Source organism: Rhinoderma darwinii, chromosome 4 (genome assembly GCF_050947455.1).
Source record: "Rhinoderma darwinii isolate aRhiDar2 chromosome 4, aRhiDar2.hap1, whole genome shotgun sequence".
NCBI classification, from domain to species: Eukaryota; Metazoa; Chordata; class Amphibia; order Anura; family Rhinodermatidae; genus Rhinoderma; species Rhinoderma darwinii.
Window position 1 is genome coordinate 321,273,011 of NC_134690.1, and position 20,328 is coordinate 321,293,338.

Consider the following 20,328-nt stretch of genomic DNA (forward strand, 5'->3'; position numbering starts at 1 on the left):
GGTTTGGACCCTCGTTCACACAGGAGCCTGCGTTAACCGCACCAGATTCTCCCAATGTACAGATGCACAACAATGCCACTGCCCCCTACGCAAAATTCCCTCAAGGGTCGGGTGAAGTGAGGGAATTTTGCGTAGGGGGCAGTGGCATTGTTGTAAAAAACAGCATTTCGAAAGCTCCTTAACCCTTTAGGCGTTTTACAGAAATTAAAGCAAAGTGGAGTTGAAATTTACCAATGAAATTTTTTTTTGTAAAAATTCAATTTTAATCAATTTTACTTTATGTAACCAAGAAGGTTTTACCAGAGAAACAAAAATCAATATGTATTGCCCAGATTCTGCAGTTTTTAGAAATATTCCACATGTGGCCCTGTGCTAATGGACTAATGCACAGGCCCCAGAAGCAAAGGAGCACCTAATTGGCTTCACTAATTGGCAGACCAGGGGGCCTCCTGTTTCCATAGCAGCCGTCAGCACCCCCGCGATCGTGTCGCAGGGGTTCCGATTTGGCTACAAACCCCTAAGATGCAATGATTGCTTTTGATCGCTGCATCTAAGGGGTTAACTTTGGTCCTTGCAATTACAGCAGGTGTCAGTTGTAACTTCTGAGTTCGCACCATATTCCCGTCGCTGCCGGAAGCCTTTTAGGCCCCGCCTACGGTCGGTACCTAGGAGGCTTCCTTATTAGGCAAGATGGGAGGCTAGCGTTAGGCCTCCGGTTGCCTTTGCTACCAATGGTGATCGCGTCGCAGTGGTGTCGACTGGCTACGAAACACCTCAAATACATTGGTCGCCTTTGACCGCTACATTTAATGCGTTAATGGCGGGGATCGGAGCTATCTTCAGTCCCTGCCATTACAGCAGGGTGTCAGCTGTAACATACAGCTTACACCAGCGGCTGATTGCACGGACTAAGCTTCTGAGCCCATGCCATGCTATGCTATGGAAGCACTAGAATTATATGACATATACTTACATGTCGGGAAGGGGTTAAGCACCCCAGCTCACAGACTGTTTTCTCTAGTAGTTGATTTTACAATTGCATCCTCCTTTTAAATGTCACACAGCAGGATGCAGTGACTGAGAAGAACCATCTCTGCTGCAGCAGGGAGGACTGAGGAGACATAAGAGCCTAGATTGATGAGACAGTGTAATAAAAATGGGCTACCTCCGTGCAGGAGTGAAAAGTCTGGCACAGCAGGAGGAAAGTAGAGAGTGTGTAGTATGTCACAATTCAGTTTGCTGTAATCACACAGCAGGAGGAGGGTGGGGAGTGTTTGGAGCGCATATAACTCAAAGGGAATACCAACTGGGCACTTATAATAAAAAAAATTTGGCTCTATCCAGAAAAAATAGAAGTCATAGCAACATGAAAAAAAAGATTGCAACAGCAAAACCAATGCTTCCTGTAATTGTCTCGTTACTCTATAACCTATAGCAAAAAATAAAATTACGTTTGTTTTTGGACATTCACTTTTACCCTTAAACCACTAGAGCTAGTCCCAGGAACACTGCCTGACTTAGAGCCCCTTGGCAAAAAGCTGTGTCTGCCCATATATTTCTCATGCAGTTGCAATAGAGATCCAACCATGTAGCACATGGATTGGCTGTGTCTACCCGTGCAAGAGCTGCTCATTGTTAGCGCTCTCCACTCTGAGGGTATGTTCACACGGCAACGTCCCATACGGCTGAAATTCCGGAGCTGTTTTCAGGAGAAAACCGCTCCGGAATTTCAGACGTAATGGCATGTTGCAGGCGTTTTTCGCAGCGTCCATTACGGACGTAATTGGAGCTGTTTTTCTATGGAGCCAATGGAAAACGGCTCCAATTACGTCCCAAGAAGTGACAGGCACTTCTTTGACGCGGGCGTCTTTTTTACGCGGCGCGTAAAAAAAAATTACCGTCGGCACAGAACATTGTAAAGCCCATTCAAATGAATGGGCAGATGTTTTCCAGCGCATTGGAGCCATATTTTCGAACGTAATTCGAGGTTAAAACGCCCGAATTACGTCCATAAATAGGGTGTGTGAACACAGCCTGAGGACGGTTACAAACTGGGGACTGGCCAATTATATCAAATTACAAATAATTTGCACCGGATTTGTAGCAAGGTTTCCCATGAGGGCACTTTTCTGGTTCAGACAAGATAAAAACATAAATCATATCTATTTGACCACATGTAAAAACTAAATCTGCAAAGCTAGTCTTAAACATTACTGCAATGAGAGAAATGCTGATTTCATAAGGCAGAAACCACTTAACAGCTCTCTTCTTTACATAGCATATTTAGCTTGGACGTTGTCTCATTCTATGGTAACGCTGCAGTTAATGCATAATGGTTAAGTGAGTGAAGAAAGAAGTCTATTTGTTATATAAGTGTAAAGTGGCCTCTAGACACAAGCTATGCCACTGGAAGCAATTCTATTACAAATTAAGTGGTTTTTTTCAGCATGTTTAGTGAATAAATCACTACTATTGTGATCTTCATGAGAGAAGTAAGAAAAACTTCTAATAAAGAACCATAAATATGACAGTAATTTTCCAACAATAAAAATATATTGTTTATGGTGACAATTTATGACCCCAGTGCAAATTTTAAAGCTGGACCCCTCTCAGCATTTCTAACCTAATCAATTATGCATCCTTACGCAGGACAATAAGGAGAACTGGTTATCTAAGCTTAAATAATTAGTTTAAGCATCTTGAATTTTTATTTACATTTTTCGTTTGTTTTTTTAAAATAATATCCACACCATTTATTCCATTACAAATATGGAATGAATGGGTGCTGTCATTTTCAATATTTTAACACTGAGAATGCTTTAAAGAAACTCTTGGCCTTCCAGACAATGCGTATTTTTATATTTTCCTTCCATTTGCATCATTTCTGTAAATGTACTAAGCGGGCTGGAGAGCTGTGCTGTGTGCTCTGACTAATGAGATGTCTTCCCCCTCCCCCCAGTGGCTCCCCCTTCCATCTGGCAGCAGTGTCTTACACATAGGCTGAGGCAGAGAACCTGTAATATGTTCCACCCCCTCCCTTACTTCTGAGTATTTTACTGACTGAGGAGGTTAAAGGGTTAAAAAAACAAAAAATAAAACATTAAAAATAAAACCGGAAGGTGTGACACAGAAAAAATTAAGACAATTTTACAAAGAAAAATATTTATTAACTGAGTGAGCCTGCTGTGCATTTTCATAATGCAGGAAGTTCATTGTGCCATTCGCATAGACTGGAATTCTTTAATGCCCACAAGTGCTTTATGGCATTCCAACAAATCACACTTCGCGATATAATAAACATTGATTTGTTCTGAGCTGAAAATACAAGTTTGAGTTTTATCTGAAAATGTTGGTTTAGACTTATATATAATCTAGGACTGAAAATATAGTTGTTTTTTTTTTGTACATCTAATTGCAAATCGGGAGTATTAGGATATGTTCAGATGCTACGGATTTTCTAGGAATTCTGCACCGAAAATCTGCAACAAATTACAGTACAATGTTGGTGAATCGGGGTTTACAAAAGCCTATTTTCACACACATGGATCCATTCATGGAGTTTAGGGCAGGCTATGAATTTTCAGATCCCTGGACTGTCTATAGGTCTTGGATTTTGCCTCTTAGTATGAAAATACACTTAGTATCTCACACACCAAAAATGTTTAATGCCAAAATAAGATGTAATGTTTTTGTACAAATCATTTCACTACAAACCAAAACACCTTTTGGAAATTGCAGAATGACAAAATGGCCAATAGTCAATCTATGCAGATGTCTTAATTCATTTAGTCAACTGTATTTTATAACAGGATTGACATAGTGTAATAAATCTTATCTGAGTATTCGCCACTGCACCAGACTTGGAATTAAACTTGATCTTTTATTGCATATAAATTTGCAACAGGCGAAGTTTCGGCTATTTAATGGCCTTTCTCAAGCCAGAATGAAAGGCCATTGCATGGCCGAAACTTTGTCTGTTTTGACTGTATTTACGAATGGATACGCAATAAAGGATAAAGTTTGATTCCAAGTCTGGTGCAGTGGCGAACACTCGTTTTGGATCCTACGTTTGCCGGAGTTGGTGGAGCCTGGGGCCATTTAGCACGGCAAACACTCTAATGGTGCCGAGGACCTGTCCTGTTTCTTTCAAGAAATCCTATCTGGTGATTAGATGCAACGTTGGAACATCAGTTCAAATGATTTTAAAAACCATTTGAATGTGAACTCATCAAGCGTGATATTAACAGCATATCATTTGATCTAAAGGCTTGTCTTAACAAAAGGGCTGATTTTTATTTTCTAAAAGTCAAAACAAGGTAAAAATCTAGAAATAAAAACAACCATGAATGGACATGCTTTTTAAACTATGCAATGTTCTTAAAGTGGCAATTTTTTTTAGATACAAATATGCTGCATAAATAATAGACTTTTAAAGAACCTGGTTGCAATGTATTTTGGGGCTTTTGCTGGGTTGTTTTTTTTTTTTCATGAAATAGGATTTAATTGTATTTATTTGAAATCCATCCCAATTAAAAATAATTGCTTGACATTCCGACGATTGGTCTGTAGAGGTGATCAAGCAGGTCAAAGTGCAAGATCCAACAGAGGAAAAATGGTATCTTGGGTTGTCCTACATATCCATTGCACAAAACAAGACACAGCCTTTTTTATAATCTTGGAACTTGTGCTTTAAACAAGATATTATTTTATTCTATGGATATGTGCAATTCACGCTTAGCCAGTCTTGTAGTGAACACAACGTCTTGTAGATGGAAATGCAGCTGTCACAGTCATACGCAAGTGTCTCTGGCAAACTTAAGATGCAAAATCTTGGTCCTGCTGATAAATGGGTAGGCAGTGCAGAGGCACCCAGCTGCTACTATCAAGCCCAAACTGCACCACGCACAAAACAAAGACCAGCTGTATCCATGTTCCACATCAGTTGGAAGCCCATAAATAAATTTTGGCAGGCGGTTTAAATCATAAGCGACACTTGCTGCATATGTACACAAAGAAATTGTACAAAAGATTCCTAAAAACAGATGAAATAAACATAAGAAATTAGTAAGAAATCATTCCAAAGTTTTATTCTTGTTTTAAACAATTATATTTCATATTGATTATTCTAAACTACTGGATTAATGTTTCATGTACTTTGACTAACTTTAATAAAAAGCAAAAAAAATACCTTAAAACAAATAAATATTTTAAACCTAGTCCACTATTTTTAGCACATTATATGGTCATGTCCTTCATTATGCAATGTAGTAACTTTAAAACGTATGACTGCGTCGTACACTTTCTTACTGTTCTATTAGTATGCTGGGATGGAATAAACTCTGTGTTAATAGGAGAGGTGCCAGAACAGCTATATTTGTCTATGCACCTTACTGGTTACTAAATCAGCAACGCCTGCCCTTCCCATTTTGGATATGAGACCCCAAGATATCTGGTGAGCTGATCTAAGAACATTTTATTAAAGAGAAGCACTCCCAGCAAAAATGTTTTCGGCCCCTGCGTTTGTAGTTGAGGTGGCATAAATTATACTGTAGTTTTCGATCACATGACCTCGCTCTGACTATCTGAATCTTACAGCATCTACTGTGTTTGCTGTGTGGACAGGAAGTCATTCTCTACCATACCTCCCAACCGCCCCGGATTGAGCAGGACAGTCCCGGATTTCGGGCGCTGTCCCGGGCAGCCGGTGGTATGTCCCGGTCAACTGTATCTGCGTTCACAGGACGCAGATACAGTTGAATCCAACACTGAAGCAAGGAACCATCCGCTCCCTGCTTCAGCATTCAACTATGGAGTGTACAGCCAGAGCAACGCAAGCTCTCTGGCTGGGGACTCCTGTCTTTGGAAAGCCCTTGACTTCACTGTCTATATATATATATATATATATATATATATATATATATATATACATACATACATACAGTGAAGTCAAGGGCTTTCCAAAGACAGGAGTCCCCAGCCAGAGAGCTATATATATATATATATATATATAGTGACCTCGGGTTTCTCCAGGAGCGGAATCCCTGGCCAGAGAATCGGCAACACTCTTGCCGGCGATTCCACTCTTATAGGGAGCACCTGACATTATTGTAGTGACATCAGGGGCTCCCTCCAGGAGCGAAATCCCAGGCAATACCGTGGCCGATGCTCTGGGTGGGGATTCTGCTCCTAGAGGGAGTCCCAATGGCGCTATCTACAAGGGGGATCGCTATCCAAGGGGAGTGTGGCACTATCTACATGGGCACTGTGGCACTATGTCGACACTAAAGTGCATTGCAGCACCATGGGGCATTATACTGTATGGGGACAGCTATGGGGGATTATACTGTATGGGGGCAGCTAAGGGGGGCATTACACTGTAAGGGGGCAGCTATGGGGGCATTATACTGTATGGGGGCATCTGTGTGGGCATTATACTGTATGGGGGCATCTGTGGGCATTATACTGTATGGGGGCATCTGTGTGGGCATTATACTGTATGGAGGTATTATGCTGTATGGGGTAGCTGTGGGTGCATTATACTGTATGGAGGAATTTGTGGGCATTATAATGTATGGGGGCATCTGGGTTTGTTTTTATACTGTATTGGTTCATATATGGGGCATTATACTGTGTGAAGGCATCTATGGAGTCTTATACTGTGTGGGGGGAGCTATAGTGACATTATACTGTGTGGGGGTTTTATGGGGGCATTATACTGTGGGGAGGCAGTATGGGAGCATGATATTGTGTGGTCTGAACGGGTTGTTTATGTGCAGGAATTGAGCATGGTTAGAGGCGTGGCTTATAAGGAAAAACATTTGTGGCAGATGTCCCTCTTTGTGATACTTGAAAATTGGGAGGTATGTCTTTATTCATTACTATGGGAGCCTCAATGCGAGTCTCGTAGGAATGACTAGAGATACTGAGTTCCTGTCCACACACTAGATGCTGTAAGATTCGTTTAGTCAGAGTGGGGTCATGTATCCGAACGGCTATCCTGGAATGAAGGATGAAACTACAAGATAAAGCCATGGGTGAGTTTTCTAACTACAGTATTGTTTATGCACCTCAATTACAAACGGTGTGCCAACATTTTTTTGCTGGCAGAGCTTCTTTAAAGAGGACCTGTCACTAGGTCATATAAGTCAAACTGGTTAACTGACCTGAATAGCTATGTCGCCTTAAAGAGGCTTTGTCACCAGATTTTGCAACCCCTATCTGCTATTGCAGCAGATAGGCGCTGCAATGTAGATAAGAGTAACGTTTTTATTTTTAAAAAACGAGCATTTTTGGCCAAGTTATGACCATTTTTGTAGTTATGCAAATGAGGCTTGCAAAAGTCCAAGTGGGTGTGTTTAAAAGTAAAAGTCCAAGTGGGCGTGTATTATGTGCGTACATCGGGGCGTTTTTAATACTTTTACTAGCTGGGCGCTCTGAAGAGAAGTATCCACTTCTCTTCAGAACGCCCAGCTTCTGGCAGTGCAGACACAGCCGTGTTCTCGAGAGATCACGCTGTGTCGTCACTCACAGGTCCTGCATCGTGTCAGACGAGCGAGGACACCGGCACCAGAGGCTTCAGTTGATTCTGCAGCAGCATCGGCGTTTGCAGGTAAGTCGATGTAGCTACTTACCTGCAAACGCTGATGCTGCTGCAGAATCAACTGTAGCCTCTGGTGCCGGTGTCCTCGCTCGTCTGACACGATGCAGGACCTGTGAGTGACGACACAGCGTGATCTCTCGAGAACACGCTGTGTCTGCACTGCCAGAAGCTGGGCGTTCTGAAGAGAAGTGGATGATACTTCTCTTCAGAGCGCCCAGCTAGTAAAAGTATTAAAAACGCCCCGATGTACGCACATAATACACGCCCACTTGGACTTTTACTTTTAAACACACCCACTTGGACTTTTGCAAGCCTCATTTGCATAACTACAAAAATGGTCATAACTTGGCCAAAAATGCTCGTTTTTTAAAAATAAAAACGTTACTGTAATCTACATTGCAGCGCCTATCTGCTGCAATAGCAGATAGGGGTTGCAAAATCTGGTGACAGAGCCTCTTTAATTCCAGCGCTGTTTTTCTTTAACCCCCTCCGTTCCAGAGATATGACCAACTGCTGTTTTGACCACCTATATGCTAATTTGTTGTAGTTCGCTAACTGGGGGGAGCTAGCTTCTCTGCCTCTGATGCTGACCTATCAGCTTAAGGCAGCTTGAAGGTTGTTCACACCCTGTTGGCTAACTACGTCAAATTAGCATGTAGAGAGCCAACACAACAGTGGATCATATCTCTGAAACAGGGGGTTCCAGGAAAAACAGAACTGGAATCAGCAATTCAGGCCAGTAAACCAGTTCAACTTATATGACCTAGCAACAAGGTCCTTTTTAAAGGATAAATAACCCCTTGAGACAAATATAGCTCAATGGAAATAATCATTAGCAATCCAATATAAAATAAATGAGTATGATATTTGTTTAATTACCAGGGTGTAATTATTATGTTAGTGTTGCAAGATTCGGCATTATCAGCCAAAGGTGAAAGTTTGTGAGAATTAAATGGCTTGCCTATATTTTAAATGAAAACCTTTTAAAAAAATAAATTGCACTCTACAACTTAATAAAAACTAAATGAAAAAACTATGATTCTGTCAATAGCATAAATAACAAAATGAAAATCTTGTCTTTTTGCAGAGTAGATTAATCTAAAGTGCAAAATTTGCATTTTCCCATAAATCAAACTTTTACATTGGTATAATAAATATATTTTGCACTATATGAGGATAAATTTCATTAAAAAACGTACTATTGAATTTCATCTATTAAAAGGGGTTTTCAAAGATTGGCAAAAACCTGTCCGTGGGGGTGCATAAAACAATCCCCTGGCTTTCCAGCGCAGCCACTTTGGCACTCCCTGCCGTTCTTTGTTGGCAGTGCTGCAGCAATGGCATGCCAGTATGTCCATGTGATCGCTCACATGGCCTCATTGGTATATGGCACGAGACTGCTGAGGCCAGTGAATGACTGCAGCGACGACGTGGGCATACGATCAAGTCATCGCTGCAGCACTGTAAACAAAGATCAACTGGAAGCTCCTGAGCAGCTGCGCTGGAACACCAGGGGATTAGTCAGGCAATAGCTCTTTTATTGTTTTATGGCTTCCGCCCTTGGCCAGTCGGAAAACCCGACTCCACTACTGACAACTACTTGGTCTGTTGTGAGGCCTAACATACAATGCTGAGCAACAAAGGACATGATTGGTCATAGCCTGCACTGAACAAGTCTGCAAGCCCTAACTTAGTGGTCTGCAACCTGTGGCTCTACAGCTTTGGTAAAACTATAACGTCCGGCATTCTTTGATATCCTGAGGAACCACAGTTTGGATAGCACTGCCCTAGCCTACATTCTAATTCAGAGATAGGCAAACCATTTAGGGTACATTCACATGTGCCATTTTTGCTGCGTAAAATTAACACAACGGCCAGAATTGGACTTTATGAAATCCCATACAAACAGTTCATATTATATTGGACATTCTGCAGCTTTTTGGGCTGTTTTTCCCCATTGACCTTAATGCGGAAGCTGCAGTACACAAAAAAAATATTTTACTTTTGGTTTTTATTGTGGTGTGGAAATGTGTATTTACATAGAATCAATTCCAGCAACATTTTCTTTGAACTATTTCATTTCCAAAACTGGTTCCACAATTTGAACAAAAATGCAAAAAAATACATTTATTCACTTGTGGTTTTTCTTGTAGTTTTGGCTGTGTGATATTGATTAACACTTCCATGTGAATGGGCTCTAAAACTCATTTGCATTTAATTACATTTTCTGAAAAAATAGCTCAATGCAACACTTGAAAAGAGTCATATTTTAAATGTAACTAAACAATCAACAATCTTCTGACATGTCATAGTGACATGTTAGAAGTTTTGATTGGTGGGGGTCAGAGCACGGAGACCCCCATCAATCACTAAAACAAAGCTGCAGAAGCGCTTGTGGGAGCACTCAGCTGCTTAGTTTCTGTTTGACTTTTTCCGGAAGTCGATGTAGCAGTGTACGAACTCAATAGAATGTCTATGAGCCCGTACTCCGCTACATCGGCTTTTTTGGAAAAAGCTGAACAGAAACGAAGCGGCTGAGCGTTCTGTCGCTTCGTTTTGGTTGGGGTCTCAGTGCTCGGACACCCACCAATCATAACTTCTGACATGTCAGAAGTTTGTTGAATGTTTAGTTACCCTTTAAGTGAATACTTCCGAAAGAATATGTTATGGCATTGATTATAGCTTAAAAATTAATTGGTGATAGATTCTCTCTAAGTATCTTGTATGCAAAGGAAGATATGGATTGCCTGCTTTGGGGTATCCTGTTTTTATTATTATAGGGAGACAATCTGGAATCACTACCTTAGGGACCACTACATCTCTTAATCTAAGCACAATAATGTATCCCTATGAATAGAAATCCAGTTGTAGTACACAATTTCTTGTAGACAGAAATCAAATTGCACTGATGTCTTCGCCATGTAAAAGGGCCTTAAAGAGGCTCTGTCACCAGTTTATAAGTGCCTAATCTCCTACCTAATCTGATAGGCGCTCTAATCTAGATAACAACGGTGGTTTTTATTTTGAAAAATTATCATTTTTGAGCAAGTTATGAACAATTTTAGATTTATGCTAATTAATTCTTAATGACCGACTGGGCGTTTTTTTACTTTTTACCAAGTGGGCGTTGTAAAGAGAAGTGTATGACGCTAACCAATCAGCGTCATACACTTATCTTCATTCATGCCCAGCTCGTTTCACTGCGCAGCGTGATCTCGCGAGATCACGCTCTGATGGGACTTCCTCCCACAGGTCCTTCACCGGAACGATGGAAGAGTTAACAGACATCGCATCTAGCCGTACCAGGACGTTTATCTGAATCTGCAGCGGCTGGAGGCGATGTCTATTCAGTCTTCCATAGCTCTGATGAAGAACCTTTCGGAGGAAGTCCTGGGCATGAATGAAGAGAAGTGTATGACGCTGATTGGTCAGCGTCATACACTTCTCTTTACAATGCCCACTTGGTCATTAAGAACTAATTCGCATTAATCTAAAATTGTTCATAACTTGCTCAAAAATGATTGTTTTTCAAAATAAAAACCACTGTTGTTATCTACATTACAGCGCCTATCAGATTAGGTAGGAGATAAAGAGGATCTGTCACTAGTTTATTAATGCCCTATCTTCTAACTAATCTAATAGGCGCTGTCATGCTGATAACTACAGTATAAATTGTGTTTATTATTTGCAAAGTTATGTGCATTTTTCTAAATATGCTTATTTGGCTAGACTTGCCAAATGGGAGATAACTCCTTCTTTTCTCTCTGGGCGGTGTAATATTTTCTGTATGACGCTTTCCAATCAGCATCATACAGCTCTCCTCTTCCCAGCCCATCAACACAGTGTGATCTCGCAATTGAAGCTGAGATCACGCTGGGCTGGTAAGAGAATAACTGTATGACGCTGATTGGATGTTTTCTGTATCAGCTTCATACAATTCTCCTCTTCTCAGCCCAGCGTGATCCCAGCTTCAATCGCGAGATCACACTGTGTTGCTGGGCTGGGAAGAGGACAACTGTATTACACCACCCAGAGAGAAAAAGAAGAGTTACCTCCCATTTGGCAAGTATAGCCAAATTAGCATATTTAGAAAAATGCACATAACTTTGCAAATAATAAAAGTTTTGGAACACATTGTACACTATAGTTATCAGCATCATAGCGCCTATGTCATGTCCGTGGCTGCGGGCCGTCAGGTTCACTCTCCCCCTGACCGCCGCAGCCATGGGCGTGCGAGCGCTGGCCCCAGGAGACGCCAGCACTTATTTCCACTCACCTCCACTCGTGCCCGCTCTTAAAGGGGCAGCGCGCGTACCGAACTTTAATGTTTAATCAGCCCATGAGTGCCCTGGACTATAAGAGGGGTCCAGCCCCTTGCTTCGATGCCTGAGTGTTGTTTGTAGTTTCCTAGTTTGTCTATGCAAATGGTCTCCCAGTGTTTTCCAGTTTCCAGTGTATCCTGTATCCCGTGCTATCCTGATCAAGTGCTGTGCTGTAGTCGTGCTGTGCTGTATTCTACACCTGTCCTGCTACTCCACGCCTGACGTCTACCCGCTGCCAAGTCCCAGCCAAGCCTGCCTTGCTACTGTCCGAGCTGCCACAGGTACCCTATACGAACTATAGACTTTGACCTGCGCCCTGTTGGGCAGCTGCCATTCTGCCAAGGCGGTACGGCCCAGTGGGTCCACGAACCCTACGTGACAGCTTATTAGATTAGTTAGGAGATAGGGAATTAATAAACTAGTGACAGATCCTCTTTGAGTATTTCTCTTATCAAAAACAGTCAAATAGTGAAACAAGTTTAATTTTTAGGTTGGAAAATGATAAATCATTGAGTCAAATCTTCTAAATTCTATTTTAATCTGTATGATATACCTGTCATGAGAAAAAGTAGTCCAGCCACATGCTGTGTAAGACTCTCTTCCCAAAAGAAACTCACTGCTGCGACTATACATCCACACAGGAGGACTGCAGCAGCCATGCCCAAAAATCCAGCAGTAATTCTTCTTAAATCTGTTCAAGCACAGACAGAAAAAGAAAGAAAGAAGATTATCTTCTCTTCCTCAGCAGCAATGCAAGAGGTTGGCAAGAGTTCAGAATTCCTAGGACATTTCATTTCGGAACATAAATTAAAAATAACAACAAAGTGCTTTAGTCCCTTCCGCACATTAGAACTTTAAAAACCGAAGGAAAACAATGGATACAATTTGCATTACTGGCGGTTCCACTTTATCGCGTTAGTCGGATTAACTGTTAAATTACTAAAAAAAAATATTTTCTCACTTCATTAAAATGAACATTAAAACTGACAGTATTATACAAGATTAAAAAGTACGAACTTGAAAATGAAATACAAAGTGAACAATTCTACATAGGTAGATAGATAAACAAAATTAGAATGAACAATAATATAATGATGATACAAATTTTGAGATAATCTTTCAATTTGTAACTTATTTACTGAGAAACAGGAAACTGCAGTCAGAATGGAGAGGATGTATTAATGTATATAAACTGGTACGCACAATGTTTATGGAGTAAATCTTGTGTTATTGATAAATAAATGTATCAAGCCAGCTTAAAGATGATCATCATGACAAAAATATAACTAATTAAAAGTGAATGCCCGCCTGTTATCATCATGTGGTTTTTAGTTACAAAATGCAGTGCTGGTTGATTTTATATTCATAGATGTCAGTGCTTTATATTTTTTTTATACAGTGCTCCAAATCCCCAGTATAGAAATAGATTGTCACGTCCTCTAACATGTACAAAAATCTGGATAGCTTACCAGCCGCTGCAGCACTGAGTGCAGCACTGGTTTGGTTTTCCTGCTAGCCGCCCGCTTTCCACTGCAATCGGCACCGTAAGGCGGGATTCACACGACCGGGTCGTTCCCGAGCCCGGGTGTCGGCCGGTAAAATCGGCCATTTTGCCCGGCCGGTTTGCATTAAGTTATGCATCCGTGCCGGGCCGGGCAGATCCGGACAGTGACATCAGCGGCAACTCCTGAAGGGGAATCCCCATGTGTTCGGGGATTCCGCTTCAGGAGTTTCCCCTGATGTCACTGCCCAGATATGGACAGAGACATCAAGCGCTCTGTCCAGGAGCGGAATCCCCGAAAACACGGGGATTCCGCTCCTTCAAGGAGCTAAAGTGCGGTTAGCACATAGCAGAGCGGGGAGATACCTCCCCGCTCTGCTATAGTGGCGTCGCTACAGTAGTAGCAGAAGCAGCAGCAGCTGCTAGCGGCGCCATCGAAGGTGTCGCCGGGCCAGGGTGCTTTTAAAACCAGCAGGGGAAGGGAGCCAGCGCAGCGCTCCCTCCACCTGCTGTACACCCCGGCCCTGCCACACAGTGTACAGCGATGCCATTCGTCCGAATGGCATCAACTCCTCCTCCTCACATGCACTCTGCGCTGTGAGGAGGAGGAGATAGAGCGCAAGCGCCGGGAAACCCGGCCATCACTCGGAACACATTCCGGTGATGGCCGTGTATTACCCGGCCCCATAGACTTCTATGGGGGCCGGGTACCCGGGCGAAGATAGAGCATGTCCTATTTTTTGACGGCCGGTTTTCCCGTCCGTCAAAAAATCGGTCATGTGAATAGCCCCATTAGGGGTCTATTATTCCTAATGCAGCCGGGTGCCGGCCGATTTATGAACGGCCGGCACCTGGCCGGGAAACCCTGCTGTGTGAATGAGGCCTTAAAGGGAATGTGTCGCTAGAATTTTTTTTATATTTTTTTCAGTTAAACAGTTAGTATATAAATGATTACACATTGTTTTAATTTTTTTTACAAGTCAGGAAATATTATAAATTAGATTCTAATTTATAACATTTCCATGTGCTGGTCACTAGAGGGAGCAATTCCCAAAATTGCAGCATTGGCAATGTGGTAAAACAAACTCTTTGCTTTATGCTGCAAATTTGGAGTAGACACACTCGCTCTAGAGTCCTCACACAATCCCCCCTTTATCCTGGCTAGTGCCCGGAGAAAGGAGGGGGTTGAATGTTCAAACCTCCTACACTGTGTGCCGCCATTTTCCTGAGCGAATGCACAGTGTAGGAGGATTAGATACAGTGGTAATCAGACAGTATAACACTAACATACACACACATCAAATACACAAACATAACTTACCTGCTCCTGCTGCCGCCTCCGCTCCTAGTCCTTGCGTCTGCGCTGCCTCAAACATATGGCCGGAAGCCGCGACCGGAAGTCATCATCCTACTGTCCGGCCGCGGCTTCCGGGCCACATGAAAATGGCGCCGGATGTCGCTCTACCAAAGACCTTCCTTTTCGGTCTGTGTGGGAGCGGCGCATGCGCCGTTCCCACACAGACGGCGTACGCTATAGTGAATGGAACGGCTCCCGTTCGCATTCTCTATGGGGAATTATGTGCCGTATTCCATCTCTGTATGTGTCGTTAATCGACACATACCGAGATGAAAAAAAAATGGCAGTCCCCATAGAGAAGTAAAAGAGAGAAATAAGTAAAAAGTACAACACAAAAACACAAATAAATAAAATATATTTTAATGACATACTAAAAGCAATATTATATAAAAAAAATCATTTTCGTGACACCTTCCCTTTAATGCCCTATTACATGGGCCAGTGATCGGGCAAACGAGCATTCATATAAACGTTTGTTCCCGATCTTTGCCCTGTGTAATCAGAGCAACGGATCCATCGAACTAGCAAACGTTTGTTCATCGGCTGATCTGCTTTTTTATGCAGAATTAAATATAGTTGTCGGCAGCACATCTTCATATGAAAATGTATGGGGATGAGCGATCAGAGTAACGATTGCTTGTCTCTATACACAAGCAATCATTGCTCTGTGTGAAAGGAGCAAACAAGCGCCGATCAACGAGCTGCCTCGTTGATCAGCGCTCGTTTACTCGGGCCGGTGATAGGACCCTTTGTCCTAAGCGCTTAGTGTCAATCTCAGTCAGACAGATTATCTTAAAATCTCTTAAAAAAAAATAAATAAAAATGTGCAAGATTATAGGGATGGTAAATATGGCAATGGCCCAGGGATTTTCATTTCTCCATCATCAATTGCAAGTACCTCTTTCTTCCCACCTAAGCTCTGCAGGGCTTACATGTCATATAAGAAAGCCTTTCTGTATCATGTGGGCTGACTAAAACTGCACAACCCTGAAACTCCTCTGCTTCTCCTCCCACCAACCGGATGGATTGTCCAGGCTCCTAATTTAGTTTACTAAATGGTGGTATATTTTGAGTAATGTGGTAGCATTTGGATGCTGTGTCAGTATCATTTGAGCAGTGCATTGTGGTATTATTTGATCTCTATTTGGTAGTATTTATTGGGCTATGTGTGGCAGTTAATATACCGTATTTTTCGGACTATAAGACGCACCTGACTATAAGACGCAAACAGATTTTGGACAACAGAATAGGGAAAAAATTATTTGTTAAAAAATAATTTATTCTGTTTCACCACATTCTGAGAGACACATTTTTTTTATATTTTTTTCATCGATTGAGCGGCTTACATTTTGCGGGACGAGCTGTAGTTTTAATGGCACCATTTTTTGGTACATACGATTTTTTTGATCACTTTTTTTATTTTATTTCATATCTTAACCCCTTCAGGACCCAGCCTGTTTTGGCCTTCAGGACCCAGCCGATTTTTTTCAAATCTGACATGTGTTACTTTGTCGTAATAACGTTGGAATGCTTTTACCAATCCAAGCGATTCTGAGATTGTTTTCTCGTGACATGTTGTACTTTATGTTAGTGAAAAAATTTTGTCGATAATTTTGGTATTTATTTCTGAAAAACACCACAATTTAGAAAAAATTTGCAAAAATTAGCATTTTTCTAAATTTAAACGTATATGCTTGTAAAACAGATAGTAATACCACTCAAAATAGTTACTAGTTAACATTTCCCATATGTCTACTTTATGTTTGCATCGTTTTTTGAACGTCCTTTTATTTTTCTAGGACGTTACAAGGCTTAGAACTTTAGCAGCAATTTCTCTTATTTTAAAGAAAATTTCAAAAGGCTATTTTTTCAGGCACCAGTTCAGTTCTGAGGTGGCTTTAAGGGCCTTATATATTAGAAAATTCCCAGAAGTCGCCCCATTTTGAAAACTGCACCCCTCAAGGTATTTGTATCAGTATTCACAAAGTGTTTTAACCCTTTAGGCGTTTCAGAGGAATTAAAGCAAAGTAGAGGTAAAATTTTCAAATTTTATTTTTTTTGCAGAAATTAATTTCTAATACATTTTTTTTTTGTAACACAGAAGGTTTTACCAGAGAAATGCAACTCAATATTTATTGCCCAGATTCTGCAGTTTTTAGAAATATCCGACATGTGGCCCTAGGGCTGTAATGGACTGAAGCACAGGCCTCAGAAGCAAAGGAGCACCTAGTGGATTTTGGGCCTCCTTTTTTTTAGAATATATTTTAGGCACCTTGTCAGGTTTGAAGAGGTCTTGTGGTGCCAAAACAGTGGAAACACCCCAAAAGTTACCCTATTTTGGAAACTACACCCCTCAAGGAATTTATCTAGGTGTATAGTTAGCATTTTGACCGCACAGGTTTTTCGCTAAATTTATTAGAATTAGTCTGTAAAAATGAAAATTTACTTTTTTCTGAAAAAAACATAGAAATTTTTAATATTTACAAGAAATAATAAAGAAAATGCAACCCAACATTTGTAAAGCAATGTCTCCTGATTACAGCAATATCCCGTATGTGGTAATAAACTGCTGATTGGACCCACAGCAGGGCTCAGAAGGGAAGGAGTGCCATTTGGATTTTGGAGCACGGATTTTGCTTGATCGGTTTTCGATGCCATGTCGCGTTTGCAACGCCATGGAGAGACCAAAACAGGGGAAACCCCCCAAAAGTGACCCCATTTTGGAAACGACACCTCTCAAGGAATTTATCTAGGGGTATAGTTAGCATTTTGACCACACAGGTTTTTTGCAGAATTTAGTGGAATTAGGCAGTGAAAATGAAAATCAACTTTTTTTCTGAAAAAGCATAGAAATTTTAAATTTTTACAAGGAATAAAGGAAAAAAAGAACCACAACATTTGTAAAGCATTTTCTCCTGATTACGGCACTACCCCATATGTGGTAATAAACTGCTGATTGGACCCATGGCACCGCTCAGAAGGGAAGTAGCGCCATTTGGATTTTGGAGCACGGATTTTGATGGATTGTTTTTCGTTGCGATGCCGCCTTTGCAACGCCCTGGAGAGACCAAAACAGTGGGAGCCCCCCAAGTTACCCCATTTTGGAAACCCCCCTCAAGGAATTTTTCTAGGGGTATAGTGAGCATTTAGACTCCATGGGTCTTTTGCAGAATTTATTAGAATTAGGCGGAGAAAATTAATATCACAATTTTTTTCCACTAAAATGTTGCATTTTCTCATTTTCACAAGGGATAAAGGAGAAATAAACAACCAATTTTTATAAAGCAATTTCTCCCGGGTACGGAAATACCCCACATAGGGTCATACATTTTTTTCATTAGAAATGAATTAACCCTTTCAGGACTGATCCATTTTTTGCTTTCTTATTTTCGTTTTTCACTACCCGCCTTCCAAGAGCCATAACGTTTTTCTTTTTCCGTCAGTAGAGTGATGTGAGGGCTTATTTCTTTTGGGAGGAATTGTAGTTTCTATTGATACCATTTAAAGAGCCATAAAAAGTACTGGGAAACTGAAAAAAAATAGGAAAATATAGTAATATAGGAAAAAAATCTGATTCCATTTTTTTGGGTTTTAGTTTTTACAGCTTTCACCGTGCGGTAAAAACGAAAACTACAGCGATTTTGGCGGTTTAAATTATTTAAGTTTTTTACGGTGTTCACCGTGCGAGTTAAATAATGGTATATTGTAATAGTTCGGCCTTTTACGGACGTAGCGATATCAATTCTGTTTATTTTTTTACATTACTTTTGAAGCAAAATGGGAAAAGGTTTTTTTTTTAACTTTTTTTTTCTTCCTCACTACTAATAACTTTAATTCTTCTACACATTTTATTAGTCCCCTTAGGGGACTTGTACCAGCGATCATTGGATCGCGGGTACAATATGCTGCAATACTACTGTATTGCAGTATATTGTTATTCTTACAGGCTTCTGCAACCGTACGATCGCTGTTCCTGTCCGTTAGTCCCGGGTGTCAGCTGTAATACACAGCTGACACCCGCAGCATATGGAGCGGGCTCAGCACGTGAGCCCGCTCCATACATCACCCCCGCACCATGACGTGCTATTAAGTCATAGTGCTCAAAGGGGTTAATGCACAGCGGATGGTGTGAATATTGCAATTTTGCACTGATGTGTCATTTTAGTGCATAATATGTTGTGCCCAGTTTGGGCCACTGAAGACATATACCTCATAAAACGTTAAGCGGGTTCTCCCGGGTATGGCAATGCCATATATGTGGGCGCAAACTGCTGTTTGGGGACGCTGCAAGGCTCAGAAGGGAGGGTGCGCCATTTTGCTTTTGGAGCGCAGATTTTGCTTGGTAGTTTTTCTGTTTTGGGTTTCGCTGGTATTTCAGTTTATAATGTGGGGGGCATGTGTAATCTGTGCGGAGAACATCAGGGCATAATAAGAAGGTATAATAATGCGGTAAATAAATAATAATTCATAGATGTGTGGCCAGCGTCGCACTGATAAATGGTGTCGGATGTTATCCGCTTTTAGAAAACACTGCACATTTTGCATCGCCATATTCCTGGGAGCCAGAACGTCTTTATTTTTTCACCACCGGAGCTGCGTGAGGGCTTATTTGTTGCGGGACAATCTGCACTTTTCATTGGTACCATTTTAGGATACATGCGATTTTTTTTTGATTACTTTTTATTAAAGTTTTTTGCAAGCCGGGTGACCAAAAACAAGCAATTCTGACAATGTTTTTTAGTTTATTTTTTGCTGCGTTCACCGTGCACTGTAAATGACCATTATATTTTATTCTGCAGGTCGGTGCGATTACGGCGATACCATATGTATATAGGTTTTTTTTATGTTTTGCAGCGTTTGCGCAATAAAATCTCTTTTTTATAAAATAATTTCTTTTCTGTCACCATATTCTGAGAGCCGTAACTTTTTTATTTTTCAGTTAAAAAAGCGGTGTAAGGGCTTGTTTTTTGCGGGACGGGTTGTAGTTTTTATCGGTATTATTTTCGGGTACATGCGACTTTTTGATCACTTTTTATTCTCTATTTTGGGAGGGGTGGTGACCAAAAAATAGCGATTCTGGTGTAGTTTTTTATTGATTTTTTTTGGGGTGTTCATCGTGCGGGAAAAATAACATCATAGTTTTATAGTTGGGGTCGTTACGAACGCGGTGATACCAGATATGTGTACTTTTTTTAACGTGTTCATTTTTTTCCTATAATGTAAGACTTATAGGAAAAAAATGAAGTGTTTGTTTATATAACTTATAACTTTTATTTTTAGACTTTTTTAAAACATTTTTATTATCTTTTTTTTACTTTTTTCACTTGTCCCACTAGGGGACACTTAGACTTGCAGCTTTGATCGCTGCTAGAGTACATTACACTACACACATAGTGTAATACACTCCAACTGTCATTGTGACGGGACAGTCACACTGACAGGAAGTCTCGGAGGAGCGGCAGGAGGCTGCTCCTCCGAGGCTTCCGTACATGGCAACCCGGAGGTCATTGTCTGACCTCCGATTGCCACGACAAGCATCGGTAGCCCC

General features: G+C 41.1%; 1 protein-coding gene across 1 annotated transcript in view; it reads right to left on the reverse strand.

Annotated features, from left to right (window-relative positions):
- Positions 1 to 3,145: 3,145 nt before the first annotated feature.
- The window catches only part of TMEM178A (transmembrane protein 178A), a 141,958-nt gene continuing 124,775 nt past the window's right edge, over positions 3,146 to 20,328 (reverse strand). Inside the window, exons 3-4 of the mRNA XM_075862767.1 lie at positions 12,476 to 12,613; positions 3,146 to 5,032 (exon numbers count right to left, since the gene is read on the reverse strand). Coding sequence (XP_075718882.1) covers positions 4,791 to 5,032; positions 12,476 to 12,613 — 380 coding nt within the window. The 3' untranslated portion in view covers positions 3,146 to 4,790. The remainder of the gene's footprint in view (positions 5,033 to 12,475; positions 12,614 to 20,328) is intronic.